The sequence below is a fragment of the Rosa chinensis genome, chromosome 2 (assembly GCF_002994745.2).
Source record: "Rosa chinensis cultivar Old Blush chromosome 2, RchiOBHm-V2, whole genome shotgun sequence".
Taxonomy (NCBI): domain Eukaryota; kingdom Viridiplantae; phylum Streptophyta; class Magnoliopsida; order Rosales; family Rosaceae; genus Rosa; species Rosa chinensis.
This window is the reverse complement of record NC_037089.1, coordinates 1,568,233-1,595,661: the sequence shown is the minus strand read 5'-3', so window position 1 is coordinate 1,595,661 and position 27,429 is coordinate 1,568,233. Positions and strand designations below refer to the sequence as shown.

General features: G+C 37.7%; 4 protein-coding genes across 8 annotated transcripts; 3 read left to right on the top strand and 1 right to left on the bottom strand.

Annotated features, from left to right (window-relative positions):
* The first annotated feature begins 326 nt into the window (after positions 1-326).
* LOC112186877 (dicer-like protein 4) lies at positions 327-13,913 on the top strand. Of its 2 annotated transcripts, XM_024325421.2 has the most exons (25): positions 327-765; positions 1,284-1,461; positions 2,293-2,403; positions 2,850-2,990; positions 3,090-3,159; positions 3,576-3,640; positions 4,989-5,132; positions 5,271-5,399; positions 5,762-5,921; positions 6,099-6,195; positions 6,479-6,671; positions 7,320-7,480; positions 7,576-7,782; positions 7,863-8,128; positions 8,220-8,494; positions 8,566-8,996; positions 9,179-9,279; positions 9,819-10,024; positions 10,143-10,352; positions 11,094-11,558; positions 11,653-11,925; positions 12,073-12,399; positions 12,567-12,891; positions 12,970-13,084; positions 13,320-13,913. In XM_024325421.2, exons 1-25 carry the CDS (start codon positions 638-640, stop codon positions 13,492-13,494), a joined length of 4,953 nt encoding a protein of 1,650 aa, XP_024181189.1. In that variant the 5' UTR covers positions 327-637; the 3' UTR covers positions 13,495-13,913. The 2 variants fall into 2 exon arrangements, with proteins under 2 accessions (XP_024181189.1, XP_024181190.1); XM_024325422.2 differs by lacking the exons at positions 327-765; positions 1,284-1,461; positions 2,293-2,403; positions 2,850-2,990; positions 3,576-3,640 and having other exon boundaries at positions 13,320-13,909.
* A 207-nt stretch (positions 13,914-14,120) lies between these two features.
* Positions 14,121-19,102, top strand: LOC112186878 (DNA replication licensing factor MCM5). The gene is made up of 18 exons (XM_024325423.2): positions 14,121-14,515; positions 14,610-14,753; positions 14,956-15,135; positions 15,242-15,340; positions 15,439-15,575; positions 15,676-15,781; positions 16,203-16,337; positions 16,411-16,488; positions 16,714-16,818; positions 16,965-17,056; positions 17,140-17,272; positions 17,364-17,459; positions 17,677-17,777; positions 17,861-17,951; positions 18,083-18,192; positions 18,310-18,439; positions 18,584-18,685; positions 18,837-19,102. The coding sequence occupies exons 1-18, from the start codon at positions 14,219-14,221 to the stop codon at positions 18,918-18,920; spliced, it is 2,220 nt and encodes a 739-aa protein (XP_024181191.1). The 5' UTR covers positions 14,121-14,218; the 3' UTR covers positions 18,921-19,102.
* Positions 19,103-19,570: 468 nt separating this feature from the next.
* Positions 19,571-22,626, top strand: LOC112186879 (tRNA 5-methylaminomethyl-2-thiouridine biosynthesis bifunctional protein MnmC). 3 transcript variants are annotated; one of them, XM_040513807.1, is made up of 6 exons: positions 19,571-19,999; positions 20,443-20,482; positions 20,598-20,744; positions 20,860-20,971; positions 21,704-21,830; positions 22,011-22,626. In XM_040513807.1, exons 1-6 carry the CDS (start codon positions 19,629-19,631, stop codon positions 22,465-22,467), a joined length of 1,254 nt encoding a protein of 417 aa, XP_040369741.1. In that variant the 5' UTR covers positions 19,571-19,628; the 3' UTR covers positions 22,468-22,626. The 3 variants fall into 3 exon arrangements, with proteins under 3 accessions (XP_040369741.1, XP_040369740.1, XP_024181192.1); XM_040513806.1 differs by having other exon boundaries at positions 20,443-20,494; positions 20,607-20,744; XM_024325424.2 differs by having other exon boundaries at positions 19,572-19,999; positions 20,443-20,494.
* A 148-nt stretch (positions 22,627-22,774) lies between these two features.
* On the bottom strand, positions 22,775-25,461 carry LOC112187995 (WD repeat-containing protein 76). Of its 2 annotated transcripts, none has more exons than XM_024326985.2 (5): positions 25,233-25,461; positions 24,463-25,090; positions 23,773-24,179; positions 23,433-23,531; positions 22,775-23,137 (listed from the first exon to the last, which is right to left on the bottom strand). In XM_024326985.2, the coding sequence occupies exons 1-5, from the start codon at positions 25,361-25,363 to the stop codon at positions 22,924-22,926; spliced, it is 1,479 nt and encodes a 492-aa protein (XP_024182753.1). In that variant the 5' UTR covers positions 25,364-25,461; the 3' UTR covers positions 22,775-22,923. The 2 variants fall into 2 exon arrangements, with proteins under 2 accessions (XP_024182753.1, XP_024182752.1); XM_024326984.2 differs by having other exon boundaries at positions 24,463-25,111; positions 25,233-25,458.
* Between the last annotated feature and the right edge of the window lie 1,968 nt (positions 25,462-27,429).

Below are 27,429 nucleotides of genomic sequence, written 5' to 3'. Positions count from 1 at the left end.
CTTTGCAAGAAACCTGATCGCCTAAACAAGATCAAAAAAGTAATTTACGTCTCTTTACAAAAAAACGGATCGTCCAAACAAGATCAAAAAAGTCATTTACGTCTCTTTGCAAGAAAACCGATCGTATTAATAATTGGTTCAACTGAAACAACAACAGAACAATAAATAAAACTTTGAAAAAGTGACGAGTTGGACCAATAAATTATATAAAAAGTCATTTCTTACTTCTTCTTTTTTTGGTTGCCTTAGCACTTAACTTCTCTGTCCCATAGATGGTATCAATATTTTTGTATAAATAATCACAAAATATTTTTCCACTCTTGTACGTTACACAATAAATGGTCTACAGTATACATGAGATCCGAAGCTCTCTCTCATTTCACACGCAGCTAACAGCTTCACTGATAATAATCCCAAAGCATTTTTGAAAAAGCCAGGAAACCCGCGAGAGGAAGAAGAAGGCCACAAGAGTCTCTGAGCAAGTCAACAGTCAACACCAAACAACACAAAAGAAAACAGAGTCGTGGACCCACTCTAAATTCTTTGCTTGAGTCATTAGAGCTCACAGTGACCCAAACACAGAGAGATAGAGAGAGAGAGACAGAGAGTAGGAAGCACAGTCGGAACGCGGAGGAGTATGGACGACGTGCCGCCCGATACGGGTCCTCCACCACCGCAGAGAGGTGGGGAAGAGGAGGGTCGGGCTGGGGAGTCGGGTGATGGAGCTCCGAGGCCGGATAAGGATCCGAGGAAGGTTGCCCGGAGGTAAGTTTTGTGTTGTTTGTTTACTGCATTGTGGTTTTTGGGTTTGCAATTTTTATGTAAAGGTTGGTTCTTTTTTGTGTGGATGTTAGCTGTTATGTGATTGGTTTGTAAGAAAATGTGGAGAATATGAAGTAAAGGTGCAGTCTTTTTGTTTATTTGGTGTCAGAAATGGTAGGTTTTGAGGTTCATTTGGAAGTCTGAGTAATGGAAATGAGTAAATGTGGAGTCTTTATGTTTATTTGGTGTCAAAATAAGTAGGTTTTGAGGTTCATTTGGAATTTTGAGTAAATGAAGTAAAGTTGGAATCTTTATGTTTGTTTAGTGTAAAATATGGTAGGTTTTGAGGTTCATTCGGAATTTTGATTACTGAACAAGAAGTAAAGGTGGAGTCTTTGTGATTAACTAGTGTCAAAAGTGGTAGGTTTTGAGGTTCATTTGGAGTTTTCATTGCTGAAAATGAAGTAAAGGTGGAGTATATTTGTTTTGTTTATTGGTTTTTTTATGTGTTGGTTTTGAAGGTATCAATTGGAGCTGTGTCAGAAAGCTGTGGAGGAGAACATAATTGTCTATTTGGAAACTGGCTGTGGAAAGACCCACATAGCAGTGTTGCTTATCTATGAGCTGCGCGAGTTGATAATGAAACCTCATAAGAACATATGTGTGTTTCTTGCGCCTACGGTGGCGCTTGTTCAACAGGTGATATGCTTTTCTATGATTTGGAACTTGGCTGATCTTTGAGTTTGAGGTACAAGTTAGTTTCTAGCTTTGCAAGTTCCACAACAATGTAGCCCTTAGCGCTTGACTCTTGTGGGAAATGGAGTAACTGAATCAGTCAGGTTTCTGTGTTTAGTTGTGCATTTTCTCAAACCAAGAGACTGGTCTCTGAATTTGAGTTCCTACTAGTGTTTTAGTCCCTACTATGCGTGTAGACAAGATAGAAATCAAAGGTGTTCAGTCTTTGTGTAAATGAGATTAATTCACTAAGAAGCTTTAGTGTCTGCATTATCTCTCACCAAGAAGAAGCATACAGAAAGGTAGATGATTCCATCTTCTCACTTGAAGAAGCTACGGTAACAATCACACTATTTAGAAGTTGTATTAGTTCAAAGCTGTAATGCCTCTGTTGTGTGTTTTGACAAAGACATCAACAGATTAGTAAAAGTTCTTGACATTATAATCTCGAGAAACATGCATCACAATTGACTGATCATCATTATCCATAGTCCTGACCGTAAAGAGTGATTAGATTTTATTATACACGCACGCAATACGCACACACACAAAACTACTTGCTGTCTGAATAATCATGCTATTAAACATTTTATATTGTTGACTTTCAGTGCTGCTATTTCGTATATGGTTGTTCAATCAGAGTAACGAAAATTTGAACATTAAGAAGTTTATGTTTGTGTATGAATATTTTGGCTGTCTTTCATTGTCTTGGTTCGAATTACAATGTTAGTCTGAAAATATGTATTTGATTTTGGTCATGACATGGATTTTATTTGGATTTCTTTGATTTGGTAGCAAGCAAGAGTTATAGAAGATTCCCTTGATCTCAAGGTTGGGACCTATTGTGGAAGCTCTAAGAAATTGAAAACTCACCAAGACTGGGAAAAAGAGATGGAACAATATGAGGTAATTAGGTTTATAAATTGATCTGTAAATTTATAATTTGCCAGTTTTTTCTCTATTACGAAATTCATCACCTCTTACTAGACTTGAAGTTATAGGAACATATATTAAAAATCCACATGCACTCACACATGCTAGTAGATTAACATAAAGAAGGCTAAAGTGAAGGAGACACCATCCCATCAAGCTCTCCAAGTGAATTTTCCTTTTAAATAATTTGGATATCTTCAAATTCTGTGTTGTTTTTGCCCCAACTTATTTTCAGAAAATCAGTGAACAAATGTAGACTTCTAGCTTTTTGAAAACAAATTATATTCTTTTCCACCAACTCTGATACAGCTTTCTAAATGTTTTGTTTCTTTACAGAAAAGGAAAAGAAGGAAAGATACAGTTCTCTCAATGCTTCATCATTTTGAATTACATTTTCATGTTTTGCTGATGATATGCAGGTTTTTGTCATGACGCCTCAAATACTGTTACGTAACTTATACCACCGTATTATTAAGATGGAGTTGATTGCATTGCTGATTTTTGATGAGTGTCATCACGCTCAAATAAAAAGCAACCATCCTTACGCAGAAATTATGAAAGTAAAGAGCTCTCAAACACTTGCACTTCTTGTATATGCTTCTTTTGTTAGAGTTAGTGTTTTTTGTTGACATAAGTTAACTTGAATATTTCGTCTGTAGTTTTACAAGAATGATGCCACGAAACTTCCTCGTATATTTGGCATGACTGCATCTCCAGTTGTAGGTAAAGGTAATGTTTCTTCACAATTATGAACTTTCACCTCTTATTCATCAGTTCTCTGATCATATTAATCTACAATTCGTGTTGTATATATAATTAGTGCAGAGTATTTGACAAATGCTTATGAGCTTGCTACAATTATTCTAGAAATATTACAAATCATAGATATCCTAAAGTTTTGGACTGAAACATGTTTCTAAAGGTTGTTTTGAATCTCTTCTATCATTAAAGGAAATTGAGATTTTTTATATATTTTTGTTCTTTTTAGTGGCATATTTCTTCGATCACTGCCATGCTGGTTGATGGTTATCCTTTACACTGTTTGTCTAACTGTTTGTTTCCTAGTCATTATTGTGCATGTTAGAATGCTAATGACTGTTACTCTTTCATTTCCTAATTTGTACATGTATGCTTTACTATTTCAGGCACTTCTAGTCAATCGAATTTATCAAAGAGTATCAATAGTCTTGAAAATTTACTTGATGCTAAGGTGGGTTGTGGAGATTTAACTTTGAGATATATATGGGTTATGAAATTCTTATTCCTGTTCTTTAATATTTACTTTATTTTCCTTAAGGTAAGTGGTGTTGTTAACATTGTGACTTGTGAATAACCCACCTGGTTTACAAAGACCTGTTAAACATATAGAACTATCCTTGTTTGATATACTTACAATGTCTTCCATATGATCCTTGCCATCCAAAGTCTTTCCTCCTGTTTTGGGCCTTATTATTCTCTTTATACTTTATAGTGCTGTTGCTCAACAATAATTTTGTTTTAATCTGATCAAGCCTTTCTGAATTCAAAGTTAAACCCTAGCCTTAGTTTGTTAATATGAAAGAATCTCCGTGGACCATATTGCTAGATTGGATGCCTCTTTACCAAGTATATGTTCCTTTCATCACATACCCTGTTGAACTTGAACACACACGATTAGGAACCATAGAGTTTGTATGTTGGCCAAGGCTAAATTTTCCATGTCCATCCTCTTTGTTTCTTTTCAATGTGTTTTGCTTTTAAATTGATAAATGGCAGACTAAATAGATTATACAAGACACATAATTTTGAAATTAACAATACAAAACCATAGAACAAAACCTCATAATTTCAGAGAAAACAAAAATTTTAAATCAGAACCAAAGCTCTGAATCTTGTAAGGGGATCATCATATCTTGAAATGTTTCCGATAGTAAAGAATGTGTCAGCTCACCAAGCCATTGCATAAGCATCGCCATTCCTTGTGTCAAACGAACTTGTGCGTCCAGGACCCTCAAGTTTGCGGGGGGATGTTAAAACCACAGATTCCTTGCATATCTCTTCCTCAGATCAAGCTTCAGTAACAACAACCAAATCTCCTCCATTAATTGATTTATCTCCAGCTTGATATTGCTATTGTCAAGGATCTGTTATGGCTAGAGTTTAGCATCAGTTGCAAGGCTAGGATTGAGCAGCTTGTTAATTGTTGTAATTACAATTGAATGTTTTCTGTAAATATAATCTTGTATACTGCTATATATTGTATAGAATGCATTTGCACAAATCAATGAAAATCACTTTCTTCAGAATGTGTCAGCAATGTATATGTTGATAATGAATCCTGCCGACGTTGTTTTTCTGTTAAACTCCTCAGTTCCAAATTCAATTTAGTTCAATACGGAGTGGAGAACAGTAAATGAGAGATAGACTTTTCTAGAAAAGCCATTCCCTAGGAGTGGCTTGTTTTGAACCCAATTTTCTTTGGGGAAGCTTTCTACAGTGGCTGGACATGCACTCATGCTGCTGTACTATCCAAGTGCTTGTGATTTTCGTATTTAATTATAATTTTCCCTCCTTTGTAGGTTTATACGGTTGAAGACAAGACAGAATTGCATTGTTCTGTTGTTTCTCCTCTTATCAATGTCCATCGTTATGGTCCTGTTATTAGTGGCACATCCAGCCCCTGCATGACTTTTTCTAGAAATCTTGACCAGCTGAAACGCCAGGTATGTTGTTTTGACATGTATTGTGGTTCTAGACAGGCTCTCACTTGTTATTTGTTAGACCCAAAAAAAGAAAGACAGGCTAATTTCTTGTTATCAAGTCTTTTATTCTTATTGCGGCTCTTGCTATATCATTGACAGTGTATAGCGGAACTTAGTAAGAAGACGAGTGACTACCAAAGTCTAAGGAGTACAAAGAAAACATTAAACAGAGTGCATGACAGTATAATATTTTGCTTGGAAACTCTTGGCCTTTGGGGTGCGTTACAAGTAAGAAAATTTACCTCTAATCTTTTTAATGGTTTCTCTAATTATTAGTGATCTCCTTATTGTCATTAATTGAATGAGTTTTATTCACAGAAAAAAGATTGCTTAATTATCTATCTTTGATATTCTCTAAAATTCCTTTTATGCTACTCTCTCTCTCTCTAAATGCTTAAAAAGTATATTAATGAGTTATAAAGCCTAGACCCTGAGTTGTGTCTACTGTCTAGGGTTGTTTAATTACTTAATGGTCCAAAATAGAAAAAGGGAGGCTTCCTTTATTGAATGTTTAGCTCTAATTGCTCCATTTTTTTTTTAATTTCAAAAATTAACCTTTGTTTTCCTTTGCTTTTCTTCTCTCTTCCAAGGCTAGACATATTCTTTCGAGTGGTGATAACTTTGAACGAAATGAATTAATAGAGGAAGGCAATAATGATATAGAGGCAGAAGGAAATAATAGTGATGACTCTGTATGTGCGGAATATCTGGCTCAGGCAGCTGACATCATTCGTACTGACTATGTGAAAGGTATTCTAGTATGTTTCCATATAAATGATTGTGTGGATTTTACTCTCATTGAAAAATTATTAGCGGATCAGTACTTTATCTTTTCAGCATTATATTAATATTATTATTAACATTTGGTTTGATTATTGACATAATTTATGGTACTCTTAATGATGGGAGTTTATTTTATGTTTATAGATGCTGTTGCATCTGGTCTATCTTGTGTAGAGATCTTAAAGGAGCCATTCTTCTCAAGTAAGGTCTTACGTCTTATTGGAATTCTTTCATCCTTCAGGTTGGTATTTACGGGTTCTTCTCTATTTATTCTATACATCATAGCTTTAAGGAACTATAAAACACATATTAGAAGGCTGTAGTTGATACCACAGTTTTGAAAATCACAAAAAGCAATGATTACCGCTCATATGACCAAATTTGACTTATTTGCCATTATTTTGTTTTCACTTAAAACATTTACTCTTACTATTGTACTTCTGGCCTTCTGTTGCCTGAGATTATGAATTATGTGTAGCAGTTATGCCCAAAAGGATTTGTTTTATGTTTTTGTTTTGTTTCAGGTTGCAGCAGGATATGAAATGCATAATTTTTGTCAATAGGATTATTACTGCAAGATCCTTGTCCTACATTCTACAAAACCTTAAGAATCTAGCATCTTGGAAGTGCGATTTTCTTGTAGGAGTCCACTCGAAACTGAAGAGTATGTCAAGGAAGACGATGCAGATCATTCTTGATAAGTTTCGGTCTGGAGAGGTAATAATCATTTAAGTTCATCTTCATTAAGAAGCGGATTTTGGCTATACTACATGGAGAATAGGAGATTTTGGTAACCACCCATGTTGGATGCAAGAAACTTATACTGTATAAGTTAAATAAGATGAAACTCTTCCTAGGAGAAGCAAAGTTTTGAATAGGTAGTAGAATGTGGGTGCTTCCTTTGCCTGTTGACCCCTATTATACAAGTGCAAGGATGAACCATCATCACAAGTGAGATAAGCTGCAGTTGTGTAAAGCCTGATGTCTTGATGGCTAGTGTCAGGGCTTGGATTCATTGTATGGGCGTTGACCTCAGATCTGATGATAACTAAAGTGTCCATGTATTCATCCTTTTTCATTTTGCATTAAGGTGTAGTTGAGTTGAGTGAAGTTATGACATCTGTTTCTGCTGCCAAATTTGGTTTTTGCTATGTGCAAGGCACCTTGGAGGACATAGACTTCCAGTATAAAATAGTATTGCACCTCACTCACACATGGTTTTCTCTACGTAATTGGTATAAATGGCATTTGACAAGAGTTACAAGAATCTTCTTTCATAATGGCAATGATGTTGACATATGCAAGATGCCATCCTTTGTGGACCGAGGCTGGATACTAATTCCTTTAGTTTTATTGCTTTGGCAGTTGAATCTATTGGTTGCAACTAAAGTTGGTGAAGAGGGACTAGATATTCAGACTTGCTGCCTCGTGATACGATTTGATCTTCCAGAAACTGTTGCTAGCTTTATACAGTCACGAGGTCGTGCACGGATGCCTCAGTCTGAATATATATTTTTGGTAAACAGGTGCTCTTCTGAAATCTATTGGTTTTATTTGATCTCATTTGCTAGATTCCTATTCTTTTTCCAAGTCAGAGTAACCATTTTTGTTTATGCTGCAGTGGTAGTCAGAAAGAGTTGGATTTAATAGAAAACTTCAGGAAAGATGAAGAGCGAATGAACATGGAAGTTGCTTTCAGAACATCCAGTGAGACTTTTCTTAGTCCTGAGGAACGAACATATAAAGTTACTTCTTCTGGAGCTTCCGTCACTTCTGGATATAGCATCTCATTGTTACACCTGTATTGTTCGAAGCTTCCACATGATGAGTATGCCCCTGTTTTGAATTCCTTTTTTTTTTTTTTGCCTTTAAGGCTATGTTGAGTTAAGATGTATCTTTTTACTGCAGGTATTATGTCCCCACTCCAGAATTCTATTTTCTTGGTGATTTGGAGGGAACTATTTGCCATATAATTTTACCTTCCAATGCTCCAATGCATCAAATTGTCAGTACACCACAATCTTCAATGGAAGATGCCAAAAAAGATGCATGTCTAAAAGCCATCGAAGAATTGCATAAATTGGGTGCCTTAAGTGATTATCTCTTGCCACAGCAAGACAATGCAAATGTGGAGGAGTACATGCTAGACTCTTCTGATTATGACAGCATGGAAGGTTGGAAAATGTCAACTCACTATAAAGACTTTCATATCCCTTGTTCTTATTCTTATATTCGTAAGAATTCATTTGACTCCTTTTGTCCCAGATGAAGACTTACGAGAGGAACTACATGAAATGCTGGTTCCTGCTGTCCTAAAAGAGTCATGGAATAAGTTGGAGGATCTCGTCACCCTCAGCGCTTACTATTTTCAATTTGATCCTGAACCTAATGATAGAATCTATAGAAGTTTTGGTCTATTTGTCAAAGCACCTCTTCCAGCAGAGGCCGAAACAATGGAACTTGATCTTCATCTCGCTCATGGTAGATCTGTGATGACAAAGTTGGTGCCATCAGGATTTGCAGAATTTGTCAAAGATGAGGTAGACAGTTGTTTCAAAATACTATTTACTGTGATTGAGCCTCTCTCAGTGTACTGCAACTCTGTTTGCAGATCTTGCTGGCTCAAAACTTTCAAGAAATGTTCCTCAAGCTCATTCTGGACCGATCAGAATTTGTTTCTGAATTTGTTCCCCTGGGAAACTATGATTTTAGCAGATCGAGCACATCAACCTTCTACCTTTTGCTTCCAGTAACTTTGGGTGAAAATGATAAGATAAGCATAGATTGGAGGATTATCAAAAAATGTTTATCATCTCCAATATTCAGGGGTCCAGGAGATGCTATGGACAGTAAAATTATATCTTCGGGTATTCGACTTGCATCTGGTTATAGAAGCATCAGTGAAGTTGAGGATAGTTTAGTTTATGTCCCATATAAGAATACATTTTACTTCATCACTAATGTTACTCGCGAAAGAAATGCCTACAGCCAATATAAAGAAAAGTCAGATGCTTTAACCTATGTGGATCATCTAAGTAAAAAGTAGGCAACTTATTCCTTGCTCCTTAATTACTATTCATCCATCAATATCTTTATATTATCTACTTTTTCTTTTAACATGTACTGGCAATATATGGTAGAACATGTGTCAATCTCTACTGCAGAATAATTTTTATAATGTTTCTTATTCATCATGGATTTTTTTTCTTAAATGTTGTGAGCAGGTTTGACATTTCTCTTAAATACCCTGAGCAACATCTTTTGTGTGCAAAACCAGTTTTCAATTTGCACAACTTGCTACACAATCGTAGGCAAGAAGATTCAGGTAATTTCTGATGTTGGACAGTATTAAAATTGCGGTTCCTACATTGCTTCTTTTATTTTTCAGACTGCACATAACTTACATCAATACATGCATTCATAATCTGCTTATAAATAATGCTCAATGATTGAGTAAAACTGTGATTCGGAAATCTACGAATACTTTTGCTTCCCTTTTTTTATTTTCCAAAAAGAAAACAAATGAAGCAAAGACTTTTGGTGATCTATAACAAAACAAAATTTACAATAGGAAAAAAATTCTTCAAGTCCCATATGTTGTTTAGGTTATTGTGAAGTACAATGGTCTTTGTGTTTAATTGCTAGCATAGAACTTAATCTAAGTTTGATCCAGTAGGTAGAAGTAATTTTGTTTCAGGCCCAGCTAGTTACCTACTTTTATTCTTTTCCCTTTTCCTTATGACAATCTCACTTATGATGAAGAGCCTTTTGTTTGATTTTGAACTCATCTGAATTTTTCATGCATCCGTGCGTTGTTGCCTCCCAAGTCATTAATATGTAAAATTTCCATGTCATATAAAACAGAAGCACAGCAACTAGATGAGTATTATATATATGTGCCTCCTGAGCTTTGCGAGCTGAAGGTAATTGGCTTTTCAAAAGATATTGGGAGTTCGGTATCTCTGTTACCATCAATCATGCACCGTCTGGAAAACTTGCTTGTCGCCATCGAACTGAAGCATGTATTATGCACTTCATTCCCCGAAGGAGCTGAGGTTACTTCGCAGAGAGTAAGACCATTCTCCATGATATTGTGTTGATTATTATTCGCTCTGATAAAAATTTTATTAATCTAATTTTTCCATTGCACTACCAACTCTTCATGATGACTTTGAATCTTCATTTAAGGTTCTAGAAGCCCTCACAACTGAGAAGTGCCAGGAGCGGATTTCCCTTGAAAGGCTTGAAATACTAGGAGATGCTTTCCTCAAATTTGCAGTTGGAAGGCACTTTTTCCTTTTGCATGCTTCACTTGACGAAGGTGAACTAACAAGGAAACGTTCAAATGTGGTAAACAATTCCAATTTATTGAAGCTAGCTACTAGAAGCAACTTACAGGTATAAATTCATATTGTTTCATTTATCCTTTTGAAGTTGATTTTTATTTTCTTAATTTTCATTTATATATGGTTTGTTCAATATCCTTTTGCCTCTGCCTCTACTTGAAATTATGTAATTTTTATGCTACTTAAAAATTCCAGATCTTTGAATGTCTCTGAATGGGTTACAAACTTATTACTGAAAAATATAATTCATCCAGTTATGCTAATTCTCATGTTTAATAAGGGTTCCTTTCCAACATAGATAGGTCACAAATATCAAATATGCTACTTCCAGATGCTAGTTCTCATGTTTATCAAGGGTTCCTTTCCAACATAGATAACAGGTGCCAAACATGCTACCTCCAGTGCCGTTAATTCTTGTGTTATCAAGGGTTCCTTTCCAACATATATAATCGGTGAAAAACATGCTACCTCCAATGAACTGAACCCAAAAAAAATAATAATAATAAGAAAAAGAACGTGAGATAAATTTTTAGGACTTATGGAATTAATGGTCATCTACAAACACGTATTTTGACATGGAATTGTTTCATCTTCGCTTCAGGCACCTCCCAATTTGTTTAGTTAGCGGAAAATTTTGTCAAGTTTGTTTCCTGTAACCTATGCTACATCTTCTACTGTGTGTCATTAGAAGCATTCACTGAGAAAATAAGCATTTAGACATATTTTCAGGTTTTTTTTTTTAAATTTATTTTTTATTTTATCAATGAAATGGAATTTTGATGTCTTTTTTCAGGTATACATACGGGATCAGCCATTTGAACCCTCTCAGTTCTTCGCTTTAGGCCGCCCTTGCAAAAATATTTGTGACCAGGAGACAATAGGATCTCTTGATTCTCAAGATTTAAGCAGTGCAGTAAAACAGTCACATGCTCGTCACGTCAGATGTAGTAAGGGTCACCATTGGTTACATAAAAAAACAATTGCTGATGTTGTTGAAGCCCTTGTTGGAGCATTCATAGTTGACAGCGGTTTTAAAGCGGCAACTGCATTTCTCAGATGGATTGGCATAAAAGTAAACTTTGAAGCATCAGAAGTTACTAAAGTATGCATAGCAAGCAGCAGATACGTTTCACTTTCTGCTTCCATAGACATTGTGGCCCTTGAAAATTCATTAGGGTATCAGTTTCTCCACAGAGGTTTGCTGTTACAGGCATTTGTACATCCTTCTTACAACAAACATGGAGGAGGTTGCTATCAGGTATGCTCTTTAAATTTGTTCTTGTTTCATGGAGTTGGAAGAAAAATACATTCCTTCCCCACTTCAATTGCGTTTCCTTGATGCTTTTAATCAGAGATTGGAGTTTCTTGGAGATGCTGTCTTGGATTACTTGATCACCTCATACCTGTATTCAGTGTATCCAAAGTTAAAGCCTGGCCATTTGACAGATTTGAGATCAATTGCTGTGAATAATAAAGCCTTTGCTACTGTTGCAGTAGCTCGATCCTTCCACAAGTTTCTACTCTCTGACACCAGTACCCTTTCTGAGGCTATAAAGACTTATGTGAACTTCATTGAGACATCTGCATCAGATAGTAGTCTGGTTGATGGGCCGAAATGCCCCAAGGTATTCATCTACCCTTCTACCTTATATTGTTGCTTAGAGTGCTAGAGGTTCTACCTTCCTATGAAAAAATTACAAATAGGTATTATCACTATTATGTATTAGTAATGCTTCTTCATCTGTGTGTTATGATTATAATTATTGCTTCAGGCTCTGGGGGACTTGGTAGAGTCTTGTCTTGGTGCAATTCTTCTTGATACAGGGTTTGACTTAAACCGTGTTTGGAAGATAATGCTATCCTTTCTGGAGCCTGTCATGAACTTTTCCAACATTCAGCTTAGTCCTGTTAGGGAACTACGGGAACTTTGCCAAGCTCATGCATGGATTCTTAAGTTTTCACCATCAAAGAAGGGTAAAACGTTTTCAGTTGAGGCAACAGTGAATGGGAACAATGTTTCTGCAACTGCTTCCTCAACTGCCTTGAACAAAAAGGAGGCAATTAAAATTTCTGCTCAGTTAATTTTCGAAACGTTGAAGGTAAATCTTTATGCTATTAGAATTTCTATTGACTTATGATGCCAGCATAAGACAATTTATTTTATTTTATTTTATTTATGTTCTCTTCGTGTTGGTAGTAGGAAAATTATTTTACATAGAATCTTTGTAGATAACCTCTGTGGGTCTCATTTTTTTGGGAATTGCAGGCTCAAGGCAATATACCAAAGTCTAAGTTGTCTTTGGAGGAAGTCTTGAAGTCAAGCTCCAAGTTGGAACCCAAACTTATCGGATATGATGAAACACCAATAGATGTTACAGCTCTTGATGTTATTGGATTTGATAAGTTAAATGTACAAGAGGCTTCTAGCAGCAGTTCCAACTCAGATGTGCACTCTATGAGTGAAGTTAGCGGTGGTAACTCCTCCTGCATAAAACGCTTACGACAACCCCCAGCTTCACTTGGAGAAGTCAAAATGGACAACACTAATGCCTGTAACAGTCGTAGCTCTGATGCTATCTCACAAAGCAGAGGTACTGTTGATGCTTCTTGTACTTCCAAGATATCAAGTAGCATTTTCCACATTTGCTTACTCTAAAAAAAATGTACAGGTGTGCCACACAAATTAACAGCAAAATCTCGTTTGCATGAGACCTGTGTTGCTAACTTCTGGGAACCCCCTGAATTTGAATGTTGCAAAGAGGAAGGACCAGGCCACATAAAATCGTAAGTCCATAGTATAATCGATAATAATATAAGCTGTTTATTTAAAGACATTATCTATAAGGAATCAAAGTCTCATCTGAAAACTAAAATAGAAGGTTATCAGACTCTGTATCTTGCTTTTCTCTGCTTATGTGAAGACTCGATGTCTTAAGTCAGTCTTTTTATGAAAGGAAAAGCTACTACTAGTGAACATCCTGTACTGATTTCTTATATGCTCACTTTGAATCCTTTGCAGGTTCACTTTCAAGGTTACAGTGAAGATAGATGATGTTTCAGATACACTTTTGGAGGCCTTTGGAGAACCTCGTACGAGCAAGAAAGCAGCAGCAGAGCATGCAGCGGAAGGGGCACTTTGGTACTTGGAAAAGAAAGGTTACATAGAGGAGAGTGATCAATCAGAGGAACCTTAACCAGAGAAGATTTCTACATACATAAAGATTAGAAGTCACCCTTTTCACGTATCTATATAGGGCTAGTTATGGGTGATTAATGAGTGTTATCACTATCAGACACTCATCTAGGTTAAAGCAAAGAATCTCATCTTGTAAGATCTCAGCAGAACCAATATTTAAGGTGATGATCTCTTGATTAAGAGTTTTTACTCGTTTTGAAATGACCAACTTGACCGGTAAAACCTCCATGCAACCTGGTGTTTACGTCCGGGGCCATGGGGGTATTCATCTCAATTAGTACCGGTAACCATCTTCCTGATAAATTATAAAGAATGATCATACATCGTTATCATCTCTTGCATGTTTTCGTATTATGAAATTTCTACTATACACAACATGTATGACATACACACAAGATCTGACGGTGTGTAAGACGGGAGTAGATAACAGAGAAATGTTACGTGACTTACACTTTGAGGCCTGGGAAATAGGCCCAAACAGTTGACCAAAAAAGAAAAAGCCCAAACCCGGTTGAAAAAGACTGCTTTGACCAATCTGTGTTCGAGGCCCAAAACCACGTGCTACCGCGCTTAACCCTACCGCTCATTTCCCGCCAAATCCTTCCCGCCAAAAAGAGGCTTCATCCTCCTTTAGAAATTAGAACCACCGAGAGGGGGGAGAGAGAGAGAGAGAGCATCTTAGTCTGTTTTAGAGAGAGAAAGCGAGGGTTTAGAGAGAGAAAATGTCGGGGTGGGATGAAGGAGCGGTGTACTACAGCGACCAAGCGCAGTCGCTGGGCGGCGACACCGACGACCCCGGAAGCAACGCCGCCGCCGCCGCTAGCCGCCACTCGGTCCTCCAGAAATTCAAGGAGTTCATCCGAAACTTCGAGACCCAATCAAGCACGAATGTCTTCCCTTACAGAGAGAGCCTCCTCCACAACCCTAAGCACCTCGTCGTCGACATGGAGGACCTCGGCGACTTCGACTCCGATCTCCCCGCCAAGCTCCGCTCCGCCCCCGCCGATTACTTGCCACTGGTAAAGAAATCTGAGCCGATCTCGTGGAATTAAGTCTTTCGGTTTCGTTAATTTGTTTGTTCTTAATTTTTGAGTTGTTTTGGGGGTTTTGTAGTTTGAGAACGCCGCCGGACAGGTTTTGGCGAATTTGAAGACGAAGGTGGCCGGAAGCGAAGGCCAATTGGAGGAACCGGTGCCGGAGGATGTTCAGATTTTGTTGACCTCCAGAGAAGATACAACTTCCATGCGCAAGCTTGGGGTTAGTTTTTTCTCTTATTCGTTTTGTTGTTGAAATTTAGGTTTTGGATGATGAAAAAGTTTGGAAAAATTGGGGAAAATGAATATTTAGATCTACTAAATCCTAATGAAATAGGAATTTAGAGCATAAAAACCTAATTGAAGCTTAGATTAGTGAGGTTAGATTGATGATTGTTTCTTTTTGTACTGTTGGTGATGGGTAGGCTCAAAGTATATCGAAACTCATCAAGATATCTGGGATCACGATAGCTGCATCAAGAGTCAAGGCAAAGGCGACTTATGTGATTGTGATGTGTAAGAACTGTAAAAATGTGCAAAGGGTTCCTTGTCGGCCAGGCCTTGGTGGGGCAATTGTACCTCGCACGTGTAACCATATTCCTCAGGTTTATATATACCTTATGTCTCTGTATTGGCTTTTCTTTATTACATTTTAGTGTGTTTGTATTGTTTTCTACTGTGAAATTTAATTGAAGTTATTGGAATTTTTAGCCTGGAGAAGAACCTTGTCCACTTGATCCATGGGTTGTGGTTCCTGATAAGAGCAAGTATGTTGATCAGCAGACCTTAAAATTGCAAGAGAATCCGGAGGTGATGGTCTTTAACTTTTGGAGTAAAGGAAATAAGTTAATGTGGTTTATTGAATCTCCATTTTATTAATAGCTTCCTATATTTTGTGGTTACTGTAGGATGTGCCTACTGGAGAGCTTCCAAGAAATATGCTTCTATCTGTGGACCGTCATCTTGTTCAGACAATTGTGCCTGGCACAAGATTAACAATCATGGGAATTTATAGTATCTATCAAGCTTCCAATTCTTCCACCAAGTGAGTTTGCCAAACACTGAGATAATACTTTAATGCCATTACGCTGGATAGTACTTTTGATTACTAAATTTTAGTGTTAACTTTATCTGGTTCCACACAGCCACAAAGGAGCAGTTGCTGTTAGACAGCCTTACATCAGAGTAGTAGGAATTGAAGAAGCAAATGATGCCAACTCAAGAGGTCCCGCTGCTTTCACAGCTGAAGAGGTACTGGTTGAAATCATTGCAAAAACTTTTCCATGAAATCTTTATTAACTTCTGCACATTGCAAGTGTGTGCATCATGTGTAATTCTCATATAGTGAAGTGCTTACTGAAAATTGGATAGTAGATTTTAAGCCATACTGGAGAAGAAATGTTTGATCTCCAGGGGCCTTAACTACCAGATATCATGGCTTTAAATCTATTAAAGTTGTTATGATCATCAGCTCGAGTGTTCTTTGGTCTTCTATTTGGACTAGGCTGTGTGATTCAACTAAATTGCAGTAGCTTTATATGATTTCTCAACTTTTCTATGTGCTCCCATCTCTAAATATGCCAGAACAGACCCTTTTGTATTTGATCATTTACCTGATATGAAGGATGTGCTTACATTGCATGGTTTTGATTTTTCTATTTTCACTTTGCAGATAGAAGAATTTAAGAAATTTGCTGCAGAACCTGATGTATATAAAAGCATATGCTCAAAGATTGCCCCCTCTATCTTTGGTCACGAAGATGTAAAAAAGGCAGTGGCTTGTCTTCTTTTTGGGGGATCTAGAAAGGTATGTTGTGAACTTTTTGCCTCTTAGTACTTTTGTAGGTTATGATGGTAACAACCAAATGGTGTGTGAACAGCATTTGCCTGATGGTGTGAAGCTAAGAGGTGATATCAATGTCTTACTTTTGGGGGATCCATCTACTGCTAAATCACAGGTTAGTTCTGTTATATTTGTTTTATTGGCGCACATGTTAAGAGGCTCCATGCTAGAGAACAATGTGGACTTTGTCTCTCCTCTACCTCTCAGTTTAGTGGAAAAACTTCTGCACTTAATTTGGACCCATTTGCCTAGGCTCATGAAACAATTATAAGGAATTTTAATGCTCTTCTTTTGTTCCCACAAACGAGACATCCTGATTTGATTCAATTCATTTGTGTAGTTTCTCAAGTTTGTTGAGAAAACAGCTCCTGTAGCTGTTTATACTTCCGGGAAAGGCTCATCTGCAGCTGGTCTTACAGCTTCTGTGATCAGAGATAACAGCTCTGTAAGTTCTTCTTTTGGTTTTATATAAGTACAATTATTGTCTTTGGTTTCATAAAAAGGTTTACAAAATCTTACTAGGGAGGAAATGTTTTCCTTTTTGTTTTGTTATGAGAACTTGACTAATTTCAATCCATCTGTTGAATCCAGCGAGAGTTTTATCTTGAAGGAGGAGCCATGGTTTTGGCAGACGGAGGTGTTGTGTGTATTGATGAGTTTGACAAAATGAGACCGGAGGATAGGTAATGGAAACTATGTCATATCATTTTGATTCTCCTTAATTTGTTTTTATGGAGTTCTAAGAGCCTACTTTTATGTGATTTAGGGTTGCCATTCATGAAGCCATGGAGCAGCAAACCATTTCCATTGCCAAAGCAGGAATAACAACAGTTCTTAATTCTAGAACCTCTGTTCTTGCAGCTGCTAACCCTCCATCTGGACGTTATGATGATCTTAAGGTCTATTGTCTTCCTCATCTATCTTGCAGTTTTTTAAATGCAAAATTGTGACTTCCCATTCAGAACTTATAGCTCTCTTTTCTTCTTGCAGACTGCTCAGGATAACATAGATCTGCAGACAACAATTCTTTCTAGATTTGATTTGATCTTCATTGTTAAAGACATCAGGATGTATAGTCAGGACAAGGTAGTTTCTTAATCTGGCTAGGTTGGTCTTACTCAAGCAAGTATTATTTTCCCCAGCAAGGCAGTGCAATCTATTTCTTTCTTTTTTTGAGGCAAATGGTACTTCATCTTTTAGTGTCTCAGTTCTCGTTTATAAATGAGAATTGAACATTAAGTCAAATAGGCATAAATGTATTGTGTTTGGTTCTCAAATACCTGACTACGATTTTCAATGACAGATAATAGCAAGTCATGTAATAAAGGTTCATGCATCTGCTGGGGCAGCAGTGGGTGATAAGAGGGAGGTTTCTAAGGAGAAAGAAGAGAATTGGCTGAAGAGGTATATGGTACACATGCTTGTATATTCTTTGTAGCTCTACAAGTGAAATTTGATGAATGCTGATAATTGTCTGTAACATATAGGTACCTTCAATACTGTCGAACTGAGTGTCATCCCCGTTTGTCAGAGTCTGCATCCAAATCACTGCAGAACCATTATGTCAAAATCAGACAGGTATTCTTGCTGCTACTAAACATTTTGAGTAGATTAGCCTTGTTCACAGCAATGCTTATATGGTGCTGAAAGAAATATATCACAAAGATGTTAAGAATCTAACCAACATTATCTTCATGCTTTTCTCGCAGGACATGAGACAGCAGGCAAATGAAACTGGAGAGGCTGCTGCAATACCAATCACTGTAAGGCAGCTTGAAGCTATAGTGAGGTTGAGTGAGTCGCTTGCAAAAATGAAACTGTAAGTATTAATGATACTGATTGGTCCTTAGAACTTGGAGTTGTAATGCTTATGAACAGGAAAATGGGGACCATTTTTTTTTTTCTTTAATGAAAAATCTGCTGCTTATGAATTCAGGTCCCATGTTGCTACAGAGGAGAACGTGACTGAAGCAGTAAGACTTTTTACTGTATCCACAATGGACGCAGCAAGATCTGGAATTTATCAACAAGTCAATATTAGTCCCGAGATGGCAAATGAAATTAAGGTACTTTGAATCTGTCTGACAGTCACCTTTCCTTCCTAGAGAAATAGCAAACTAACCAAACAAGAACCACAATCATCAGTCTAGTTCTTTTTGTATTTCTCATTCTCTTTTTCCAATGTTAATAAACTTTTCTCCTTTAAACAGCAAGCTGAATCTCATATTAAGAGAAGAGTAGGTATTGGGAACCACATTTCGGAGAGAAAGTTGGTTGATGAGCTCACAAGAATGGGGATGAATGAATCCATTGTGAGTATCCGTTCGAAAACCACTGATACATGTCGGCTTGAATTTCCATTACAGTTTCATATTCTGCTATTAAATTGTATTTGTCTACCTCAAATCTCATACCTTTGTCTGATCGAATCCTGTCATTGATGTAATTTATGAACTATGGCAGGTAAGAAGAGCTCTTATAATTATGCACCAGAGAGATGAAGTCGAATACAAGGGAGAAAGACGCCTGATTCTACGTAAATCATAAACTCATTGTAATAATTTCTCAAACACTCGTTGCCTAGACATTTAGAGACATTTCTCAATGCTTTTGTAATTTAACTAGAACCAACCATTGTGATGGAAAGCCCTTGAAGACTAGCTGTGCACCGAAGCTGTGAATTGTAAGACGTCAATAGTTGATAATGATCTAAAACAAAATTCGAATGCTATCCAAACCAGCAGTGAGACTATCCTTCTTACTGCCTCCATGATCCCAAGTACAGTACTCTGGATCTTGAAGACAGCAAAAGATTGACACCTTTTAGAAGAAATAATTATCATAGTTCATCTTTATTCTTTCGACTACTGAATGATAAGTAAATGATTATAAAAGTCGAATAATCCCTCGGAGAATCAACTCAATCAAGTTTGTTGGCTCGGCACCGAGTGCTAAAGTTTGTTGGCTCACCGCTCTTTCCTATATGGAATAATTTGGCAGACCAGTCTAGTCTACGAAATGGAATTGGGCCCAAAACATAACATAGATGACAATCCACTACATGGAATTGGGCCCAAAAACAAAAACCCAGATGACAGTGGCAGACCAGTCTTGCTGGGTCACTCGAATCCGGAAACGGATCTTTGAACCTTCGAACAAAGTCACAAACACCGTTAAGTCTAACCGCCCCTACTGAAAAACCGCGGGTATTATCCAAAGCACGACCGAAAACCCGAACTTTGAGCCTGGATTCCAATGCGGACACCAGTAGGCTCAGCTTTAACTCCATCTCCCTCCTCTTCTTCTCCTTATCTCTTCTCTCATTCTCTGAGTCCTTCTCGTCTTCGGTACGCCGTCCTTGGCGCTGGCTTCGCCGGCCTCTCCGTCGCTTACCACTTGCTGAAGCAGTGTCCCAAGGACTCGAATCTCCGCATCGACGTCTTCGATGGAGTCGGAATCGGCGGCGGGGCTTCCGGCGTCTCCGGCGGCCTTCTTCACCCTTACTCTCCCAAAGCCAAGCTGCTTTGGCGCGCCGCCGAGTGCTGGGACGAGGCTCTGAGACTCTTGAACGTCGCCGAAGCAGCTGTGCCTCCAAACTCCGATGATGCTCCCATTGTTAGAAGAAGGTAGCATTCTTTCCTCAAATTCTAAGATGCTAGATTTTTTTTTTTTTTTTTGAAAAAATAGTAAAAAAAAATCGGGTTGAGATGTTTGAGTTTCGTTGATTCGATAAGTGTTTAAACATTATACTTAGAGAGTGTTATACTTAGAGAGTGTGATGATTTTGGTGAGAAAATAAGAACATGCGTTTTTGGCCGAAAATCGTGTGGTATAGTCCAACGGTTTTTGGTGAAAAATGAGCATTGTGGGAAGTCATGACAAAATGTAGTCGAAATGGCATGTTTCGAATTTGAATAGGATTTTGTTGAAATTGTGGAAATTATGAGAGTGAAGAATTGTTATTGACTGCCTCCTTTACTGATTACTGTGTTCAGGGTTAAGTGTGGTTTGTTCATCTAGCTCTGCATTAGTTTAGCTTATGTTCATGGTTTGTATTTCTTTGCTTCAGAGGCATCTTGAGACCAGCTTTGAGCATGAAGAACATGATGGTGCTGAAAGATGTAATGAAGCTTTTGTTTTTTTATTTCTTTATTTTACGATTCATCAAGATGAATAAATCAAACCAACCTCATATTAATGTTCATATTTTCTTTATGTTATAAGAATGCCCAGAATGGCCTTGCCAGTTGCAGAATAGAAACCATTGACGAGGATGGTGCCCAAAATCTTGTACCCGGCATCTGTTCACCGTTCAATACGTCTTTTTATATGCCTGAAGCTGTTAATGTCCATCCTCAACGCTATCTCGATGTATGAATAATAACTGTTGATTATTTGGTTTATTCTTGCCATTTCCCTTTTCTCACCTTTTAAGTTAATATTCATGCTTTTTTCTGACTCTTTGTACTCATGGTGATATTTCCAGGCACTCTTCTTAGCATGTCAAACTTTGGTGAAAGAACTTTGTGCTTCTGGATTGGGGGTAAAAGAATTGCATTTGCACAAGGACTCCATTCACAAACTGCTAGACTTAGAAGGTACTCACAATACCATGTAGGCTTATCTTCTGTACTTCCTCAGCACTCTTGTATATGTATCTAATTGTATTGTGCTCAATCTTGTCTTGTAGTTCACATTACAAGATAATCTCTTATGATTGCTACGGCTGTCTGTGTGTTTGGAATCGAGTCGATAGACCATAATTTCAATGAGTGACATTGTATTTCCATTTACATGCATTTTTCATCATTTCAGAAGCTTTATAGTTATTTGCCAGGATTAGCCCTTCTTTCCTAGTGATCCTTTGCATTGATGAGCCTTGAGGGTATACCTAAACATGCATCTTAGCCTAAAAGCTTTTAAAGAGATATATAATTAGGTTTTTATTATTTGCTAAAATGATCTTCTTGCCAAGCACGAAAATGAAACTTAGATCTAAATCCAAGATGAGGTGCATAGGATATCCTTGAAATGGTGAGTTGAGTCTTTCTTCCTTATAAGTAACTATTGAATTTAGCCCATCTATATTGTTTCTGAACTTGGCATGGCCATTAGGCCCATTACAGTGCATCATTTAAGAGTTAAGTTATTCAAAGTGGTTCCCAAGTTGGTGCATCTATCATAAATGATTCTTGGCATCTCTCTTTCTTTCTTTGTTTCTCTGTTCTTCTGAAAATGTCAGCTTGCAATGCAGTAGTTTTAAATGGTTCTACAGTTTTAGAGCTTCTATATTTCCTATCTTGTTAGTATTTGATTACATTTAACATCAGGGGAATACCAGGCAGTAATTGTATGTCTAGGAGCCAAAGCAGATCTGCTTCCTGAGCTCTCTGGGAGGCTTCCATTGAGGACATGCAGAGGTGTCGTTGCACATCTGCAGCTTCCTGATAACATGGGGTAAAAGCATTTTTTCATACTCTATATTTATACACAAACAGGCTTTAAAAATATAACTTTGGACTGTTGAGTTTCACATCTCAATTGACATTACTTAGATTTTTTTGGTTTAGCATCTAAATGCTCAACTATCCTGTGTTCTATATATACGACTCATCTGTCTAAAATTCTGTGTTGAAGAGGGGAGTATCCAGGCTTTGGCCCCTCAATATTGTCAGATGCTTGGCTTGCTGTCCAAGGACCTCGTAGTTTGTATATGGGCTCAACATGGGAATGGAAATCAAGAAATTCATCATCAAATGTATCTGCGGATGAAGCTACAGAAGCCCTTAAAGAGCTTCTACCAAAGGCATGCAGCATTTATCCAGTTGTAAAAGATTGGACCTTTATTGGAGCCAAGGCTGGCCTTAGGGCAATGCCACCACTCACTCCTCATGGGTCACTTCCTCTTTTGGGTTGTGTCAATAACATTATAGGTCAAAATCAAACTTGCAAATACTGGTTATTTGGAGGGCTTGGTTCAAGGGGATTGTTGTACCATGGTTGGCTTGGGAAGTTGATGGCACAAGCTGTGCTTTCGTGTAATGAAGAATTAATTCCATATGAATTAACCTCTTGGAAAAGAACAAAACAATAATTGACACATTCTAGTGATGGAATTTTGACTCGGCATTTGGAGGTTAATTTGCCCATTACTTTCTTGCTCTAGAAAGTGCTTTGTGTTCTTGGCAGAAGTCAGATTCCTATTATCTGTTGATAGTTATTATCTTGAAATGGTTGATTTTCACTTGGGTTATCTGGTGCATTCTGTGTTATGGGATGTGTTTCTTCAAGCAGCACTTGTTTGACTTTGTTTCATAGATTTTTCTGGGGTCTTGTTTTTTCCTTTTAGTTGAGTTTTACGAAGGTATGACATATGCTTTAGAACCTGCAAAAACTATTCATAGAAAAGCTCTTCAAAAATGAATCTATGGAATACCAACAAAGCTCAACTCAAGCGAAAACCAACAGTAAGAACAACTTAAAGGTACAAAGCTGATCATGCTTGCCCTAATTATAAAAGTACAGAGTCCGTTGAGCGATGCTGAGTTTCTTATCCCAATGTCCATACATAAACTTGGCCTCCACCTGTAGCTCCTGCTAGCATCCCAACATTATAAGGGTGAGCAGCCAATCTACACGGAATTGCAGACATGTATGGGCTCTTTAAAGTGAAAACTGCTCTTCTTTGAAGGTGGGAGATAACATCGATTCCTCTATTCTTATTTCCGATGAAGACATATGCATCATCCCAGCCCCATATTGCCCTGTCGCAGTGTTCAAGTCAGAAAGCAATCCCTTTTTCATGTTAGCAAAATTTAGTACTGTACATATTCAAAAACCACATGTGCAAAGTGTTAATAGCAATCAGAAAGAGACTCCCTTTCATGCTCATAATACTTTCCAGAAGATGTACATAACCAAAGTCAAAGTAATTGAAACACTGCTCAGGGTTTTACATAAAGCTCACAAAATGTAATAAATGAAGACAGATTATAAAAAACAGAAGATTTAGACGAAGAAAAATTACATCAGCATATGAAAATCTGGTAGAAATCTTACTTGAACTTAGGAATCCATCTGCCTGTATTATTATCATGGGATATCATTGATATGTCCTCAAAATTAACTCCACTTGATATACCAACTGTGTCATCAAGACTGCATGAAAATCAGGAAGTTGTTAGGAACCACATATCCCTAACATTTCATAAACAGCATTTATAAGATAGGAAACAACAAAAGCTAACATACTCATAAAGCCTACGAGTGCATGTTGATCAACATTGATCTCAAATATATAGCAAACTGTATTTGTTAAGCACATGATGAATTCATTCTAGCATGCATGTTACAGTAGGGACATAAGATATTCCTCTTAATAACAACAGAATATAGTCACCTTGTCGTCACTAGCGACCTTCCAGAAGGTGAGAAGTAGGCAGAATGCACAGCCCTTTTGTGGCCAATTGTCTTCAAACTTTCGAATTTATCTGCATCAATACATCTCAAATCCCAAATGCAGGCAGTTCCATCTGTTGAACTAGTGGTGATGATGTTTGAATTTTCTGAGTTAAAGTCTATGGAATTGATTCTATCATCATGCGGACTCCATTGGGCTGAGATGTTTCCTGTTCTCTCATCCCACATACTTATACCTCCACGACCCTCAGCAAAGTATAAACACTTTGCATTGTTTGACTGTTGAGCGAGAGAATATATAGTCTCACCACTTGAATATACTAGATCAAACACCTCTTTCTCAGCATCCATCAATCGGATAAACCCATCATAGCAACTAGTAAAGATCTGCACTTTAATTCAACAATCATATGTTAAGCTATAACATCAAAACCTGAGAGTGCAGGAAAATAGTGCCAAAGGAGTTGTTGCCTTATCATAATCAAACTCAGTTTCCAAGTCATTAGTCAGTCAGAAATTCAGCATTTGGATGCATATGGAACAACTGGCAACATTCCAACCAAGACAATTTATGAAATCTACTATAAACCAAAAGCCTAATGAAGTTAACTATATTCAAATGACAAATAATTTGAAACCATACAAAGAAACGTTAAGAAATTAAAGTTACCTTTGACATGCAATCTTGGTGAACAGAAATCCCCGAAATGGGACCAGAATGTGGGTGATACATACATATCCCACCTTCCTCCCCTTCCTTAGAATCAACATTCCAAAATCCAACATTCCCAGCCTTATTCCCAACCACAACCATCCTCAAACTAGTACTCGGAAAAAATCTCACATTCATGACATTCCCCGGCACAACTCGGGCTACATTCTCCTCATTCAGAGTCAAAGACTCCACCTTCAAATCACTCTCAACTCCTCCTTCTTCTAATTTCTTACTCAAATCACAACTAACCCCACCAACTAAGATAAATGCACCACTTGATCTCTCCTCTTTGCAACCCCCAAATTCACCTTTAACTTCCAAACCCAATTGGGGTTTCTTCTCAACACCCAAAATGGCCTCAATCAGAGCTGTATCTGATACTCCGCTATACACATCTCTCATACTAAGAGGACCCAATTTGCGAGCCGATGCCTTAGGGTCTACATATTCTAGGGTCTTCACCACAGAGTCATCACCACCATCACCACCTAGTCCTTTCGCATCGGGCGGCAATCCTCTGGTGCGTAGAGAACGCCTGATAACAGTTGGGTCCTGGGTCTTGGGCTGCTTCTCCGAATTGACCTTGTACGATTTGGTCTCAACCCTAGAAATCAGAATTTGGGATTTTTTTTCTTTTCAAATTACTGAAGAAATAAAAATCGGGTTTTTGAGAGGAATGGTGAATTGCATAGAGTTGGAGCCTGGAGGGTGTGAGGGATTATTACCTGGGGCGTTTGGTTGAGGCAGAGAGTTGGGTAGCCATGGATTGGAGCTTCAGGGAAGCCATCAATTCCTCGTTCCGGCGAATGTTCTCGAGCCTCTTGCGCTCATAGTCTGTGAGTTTCTGAGTCGCCATGAGAGAGCGATTTGGCGCACAGAGAGAGAGAGAGAGAGAGATTGGTAAAGTAGATTTTGAACAATTAGGGCTTTGATTTAATAAGTTTGGTGGCTGCTGGCGGGAAATGAACCGGCGGGAACGAGACACAGTAAAAGGCTTTGATTTAATTAGTTTTACTACCACCCACTGACACGATTTGATTCGAAATCCACAAGATAAAACAGGTTGAATTCACACAATTAAGAAGCAGGTAATTTGTATGTCAACTTGGTAAGACTTATTTAATATCCGGAGCATTAATATATCAATTCGCTAACACGAAATGAACACATGGTAACTCGTTTGTGAAAAAGTTCAACCTGCTAAAATGTTTTAAGCGTTAAAAATATTATGAATTTGGATACTTTATGCAATTTCTGAGGTCAGAGCTCAAGATCTTCATCGTCTAATTCATGCCATTTAACAATTTAGAGTGTTACTTTTCGATGCATTGAGTGGATTTCCATGGCTGACGCATGTTTCAAACATAAACTTCATTTTTCAATAAATTTGTGTTTTGACACTTGCTTCAGATTTAGCCTTATTTGAGACAAAACTCTGTGGAGGAATGCTAGCAACCTTCCCTATCAACCTTTCCTTTTTACCTTTCCCACTCATTAACCGACACTTGTCCTCTTATTTCACTTAAAACTATAATTGACTTTTTTATTTTCCAAATGTACCCCTAATTATTGCATATCAATGAATTTATTATTTTTCATCTTTCATTCTATTTAAATTATTTTCTCCTCTCCCTTCCGAGAGGAAATCACATGTCCCCAATAAACCTATCCCAATTCTGTCACTGCCTTGGTTTATTGCCACCTATACTTGCCTTTAACTGAACTCTAACACCGTTATTGTTACTGAAAGATAAAAGTTAAACGATAATTTCCCTTGGAATAAATTAGATCAACTCATCTCCCCATGTGCCAGTTCTCGGTAATTCCTTGTCGAGGAAAACAAGCTTTTCTGAGCTATTCATCTCCCCAGCTTTCTTACCTTTTGAGAGATTATGATAGAATTGAAGAATTTCGGAGTAATTCCACACCCCATTCCCACTGCTTCAGAGACAACGATCTCTTCCTCAGCTTCAATTCCTTGAGAGCAGCAAGAGTCTCCTTATCCCGATCAATAGTTTGGGTGTTGTGACTCCTTCAACTTTGTTGCTTTGGCCACCACTGTTGGATCAGAATCAAACTTCTCCGTTGGGTTCCTCTTTATGGGTTTTAGATTTTGGATTATGGATCAGACTCAAAATTCAATCTTTGTTTCTGAGAATGGAGAAACAAAGCAGGGTGGGAATGGGGTATGCCATTGTTCTTGTGCTCTTTGCATTTTTTGTGAGAAGTTAGGTGCTCTTTGCGTTTTTCGTGAGAAGTTAGATTTTTCAAAGAAAAAACAAGGAGATTGTTGGATTGATGGAACTGATAAAGTAATCTGGGGTTCACATCCAAAACCAATTGGCAATGGATGGAGTGGCCCAAATCTTATAAACTCATAAGCAAAGTCTCATTTTTCTCATGTGGGATGTACATATTCTCAACACGCCCCTGCACATGTGGCGAATTTTCAAGCCATACACATGGACAACTTTGGGTGACGTGTGGCCATGAGGCATGCACACATGGGTAACCTGCTCTGATACCATGTTAAAGTAATCTGGGGTTCACATCCAAAACCAATTGGCAATGAATGAAGTGGCCCAAACCCTTATAAACTCATAGGCAATGTCCCATTTTCCCCATGTGGGATGTATAATCTAAACACGCCCCCGCACATGTGGCGAATTTTCAAGCTATACACTTGAACAATTTATATTAGGTGACGTGGACCTCGTGTGGCGGTTAAGCATTCACACATGGGATAACCTGCTCTGATACCATGATAAAGTAATTTGAGGTTCACATCCAAAACGAATTGGCAATTGATAGAGTGGCCCAAACTCTTATAAACTGATAAGCAATGTCTCATTTTTCCCATGTGAGATGTATATATTCTCAACAAGAACAAATGGTACTGAGTTTTTTTGCAGAGATGTAGAG

Coding starts and splice junctions, on each gene's coding strand:
- LOC112186877 (XM_024325421.2), top strand. CDS start 638: ATGGACGACGTGCCGCCCGATACGGGTCCTCCACCACCGCAGAGAGGT. Junction 2,404..2,849: donor AAGAGATGGAACAATATGAG/GTAATTAGGTTT, acceptor GATGATATGCAG/GTTTTTGTCATGACGCCTCA. Junction 13,085..13,319: donor GGACCAGGCCACATAAAATC/GTAAGTCCATAG, acceptor AATCCTTTGCAG/GTTCACTTTCAAGGTTACAG.
- LOC112186878 (XM_024325423.2), top strand. CDS start 14,219: ATGTCGGGGTGGGATGAAGGAGCGGTGTACTACAGCGACCAAGCGCAG. Junction 17,952..18,082: donor ATTATGTCAAAATCAGACAG/GTATTCTTGCTG, acceptor CTTTTCTCGCAG/GACATGAGACAGCAGGCAAA. Junction 18,686..18,836: donor TGGGGATGAATGAATCCATT/GTGAGTATCCGT, acceptor GAACTATGGCAG/GTAAGAAGAGCTCTTATAAT.
- LOC112186879 (XM_024325424.2), top strand. CDS start 19,629: ATGCGGACACCAGTAGGCTCAGCTTTAACTCCATCTCCCTCCTCTTCT. Junction 20,495..20,597: donor ACATGATGGTGCTGAAAGAT/GTAATGAAGCTT, acceptor TTATGTTATAAG/AATGCCCAGAATGGCCTTGC. Junction 21,831..22,010: donor CAGCTTCCTGATAACATGGG/GTAAAAGCATTT, acceptor TCTGTGTTGAAG/AGGGGAGTATCCAGGCTTTG.
- LOC112187995 (XM_024326984.2), bottom strand. CDS start 25,363: ATGGCGACTCAGAAACTCACAGACTATGAGCGCAAGAGGCTCGAGAAC. Junction 24,180..24,462: donor ACCAAGATTGCATGTCAAAG/GTAACTTTAATT, acceptor ATTAAAGTGCAG/ATCTTTACTAGTTGCTATGA. Junction 23,138..23,432: donor AGATGGATTCCTAAGTTCAA/GTAAGATTTCTA, acceptor ACACTGCGACAG/GGCAATATGGGGCTGGGATG.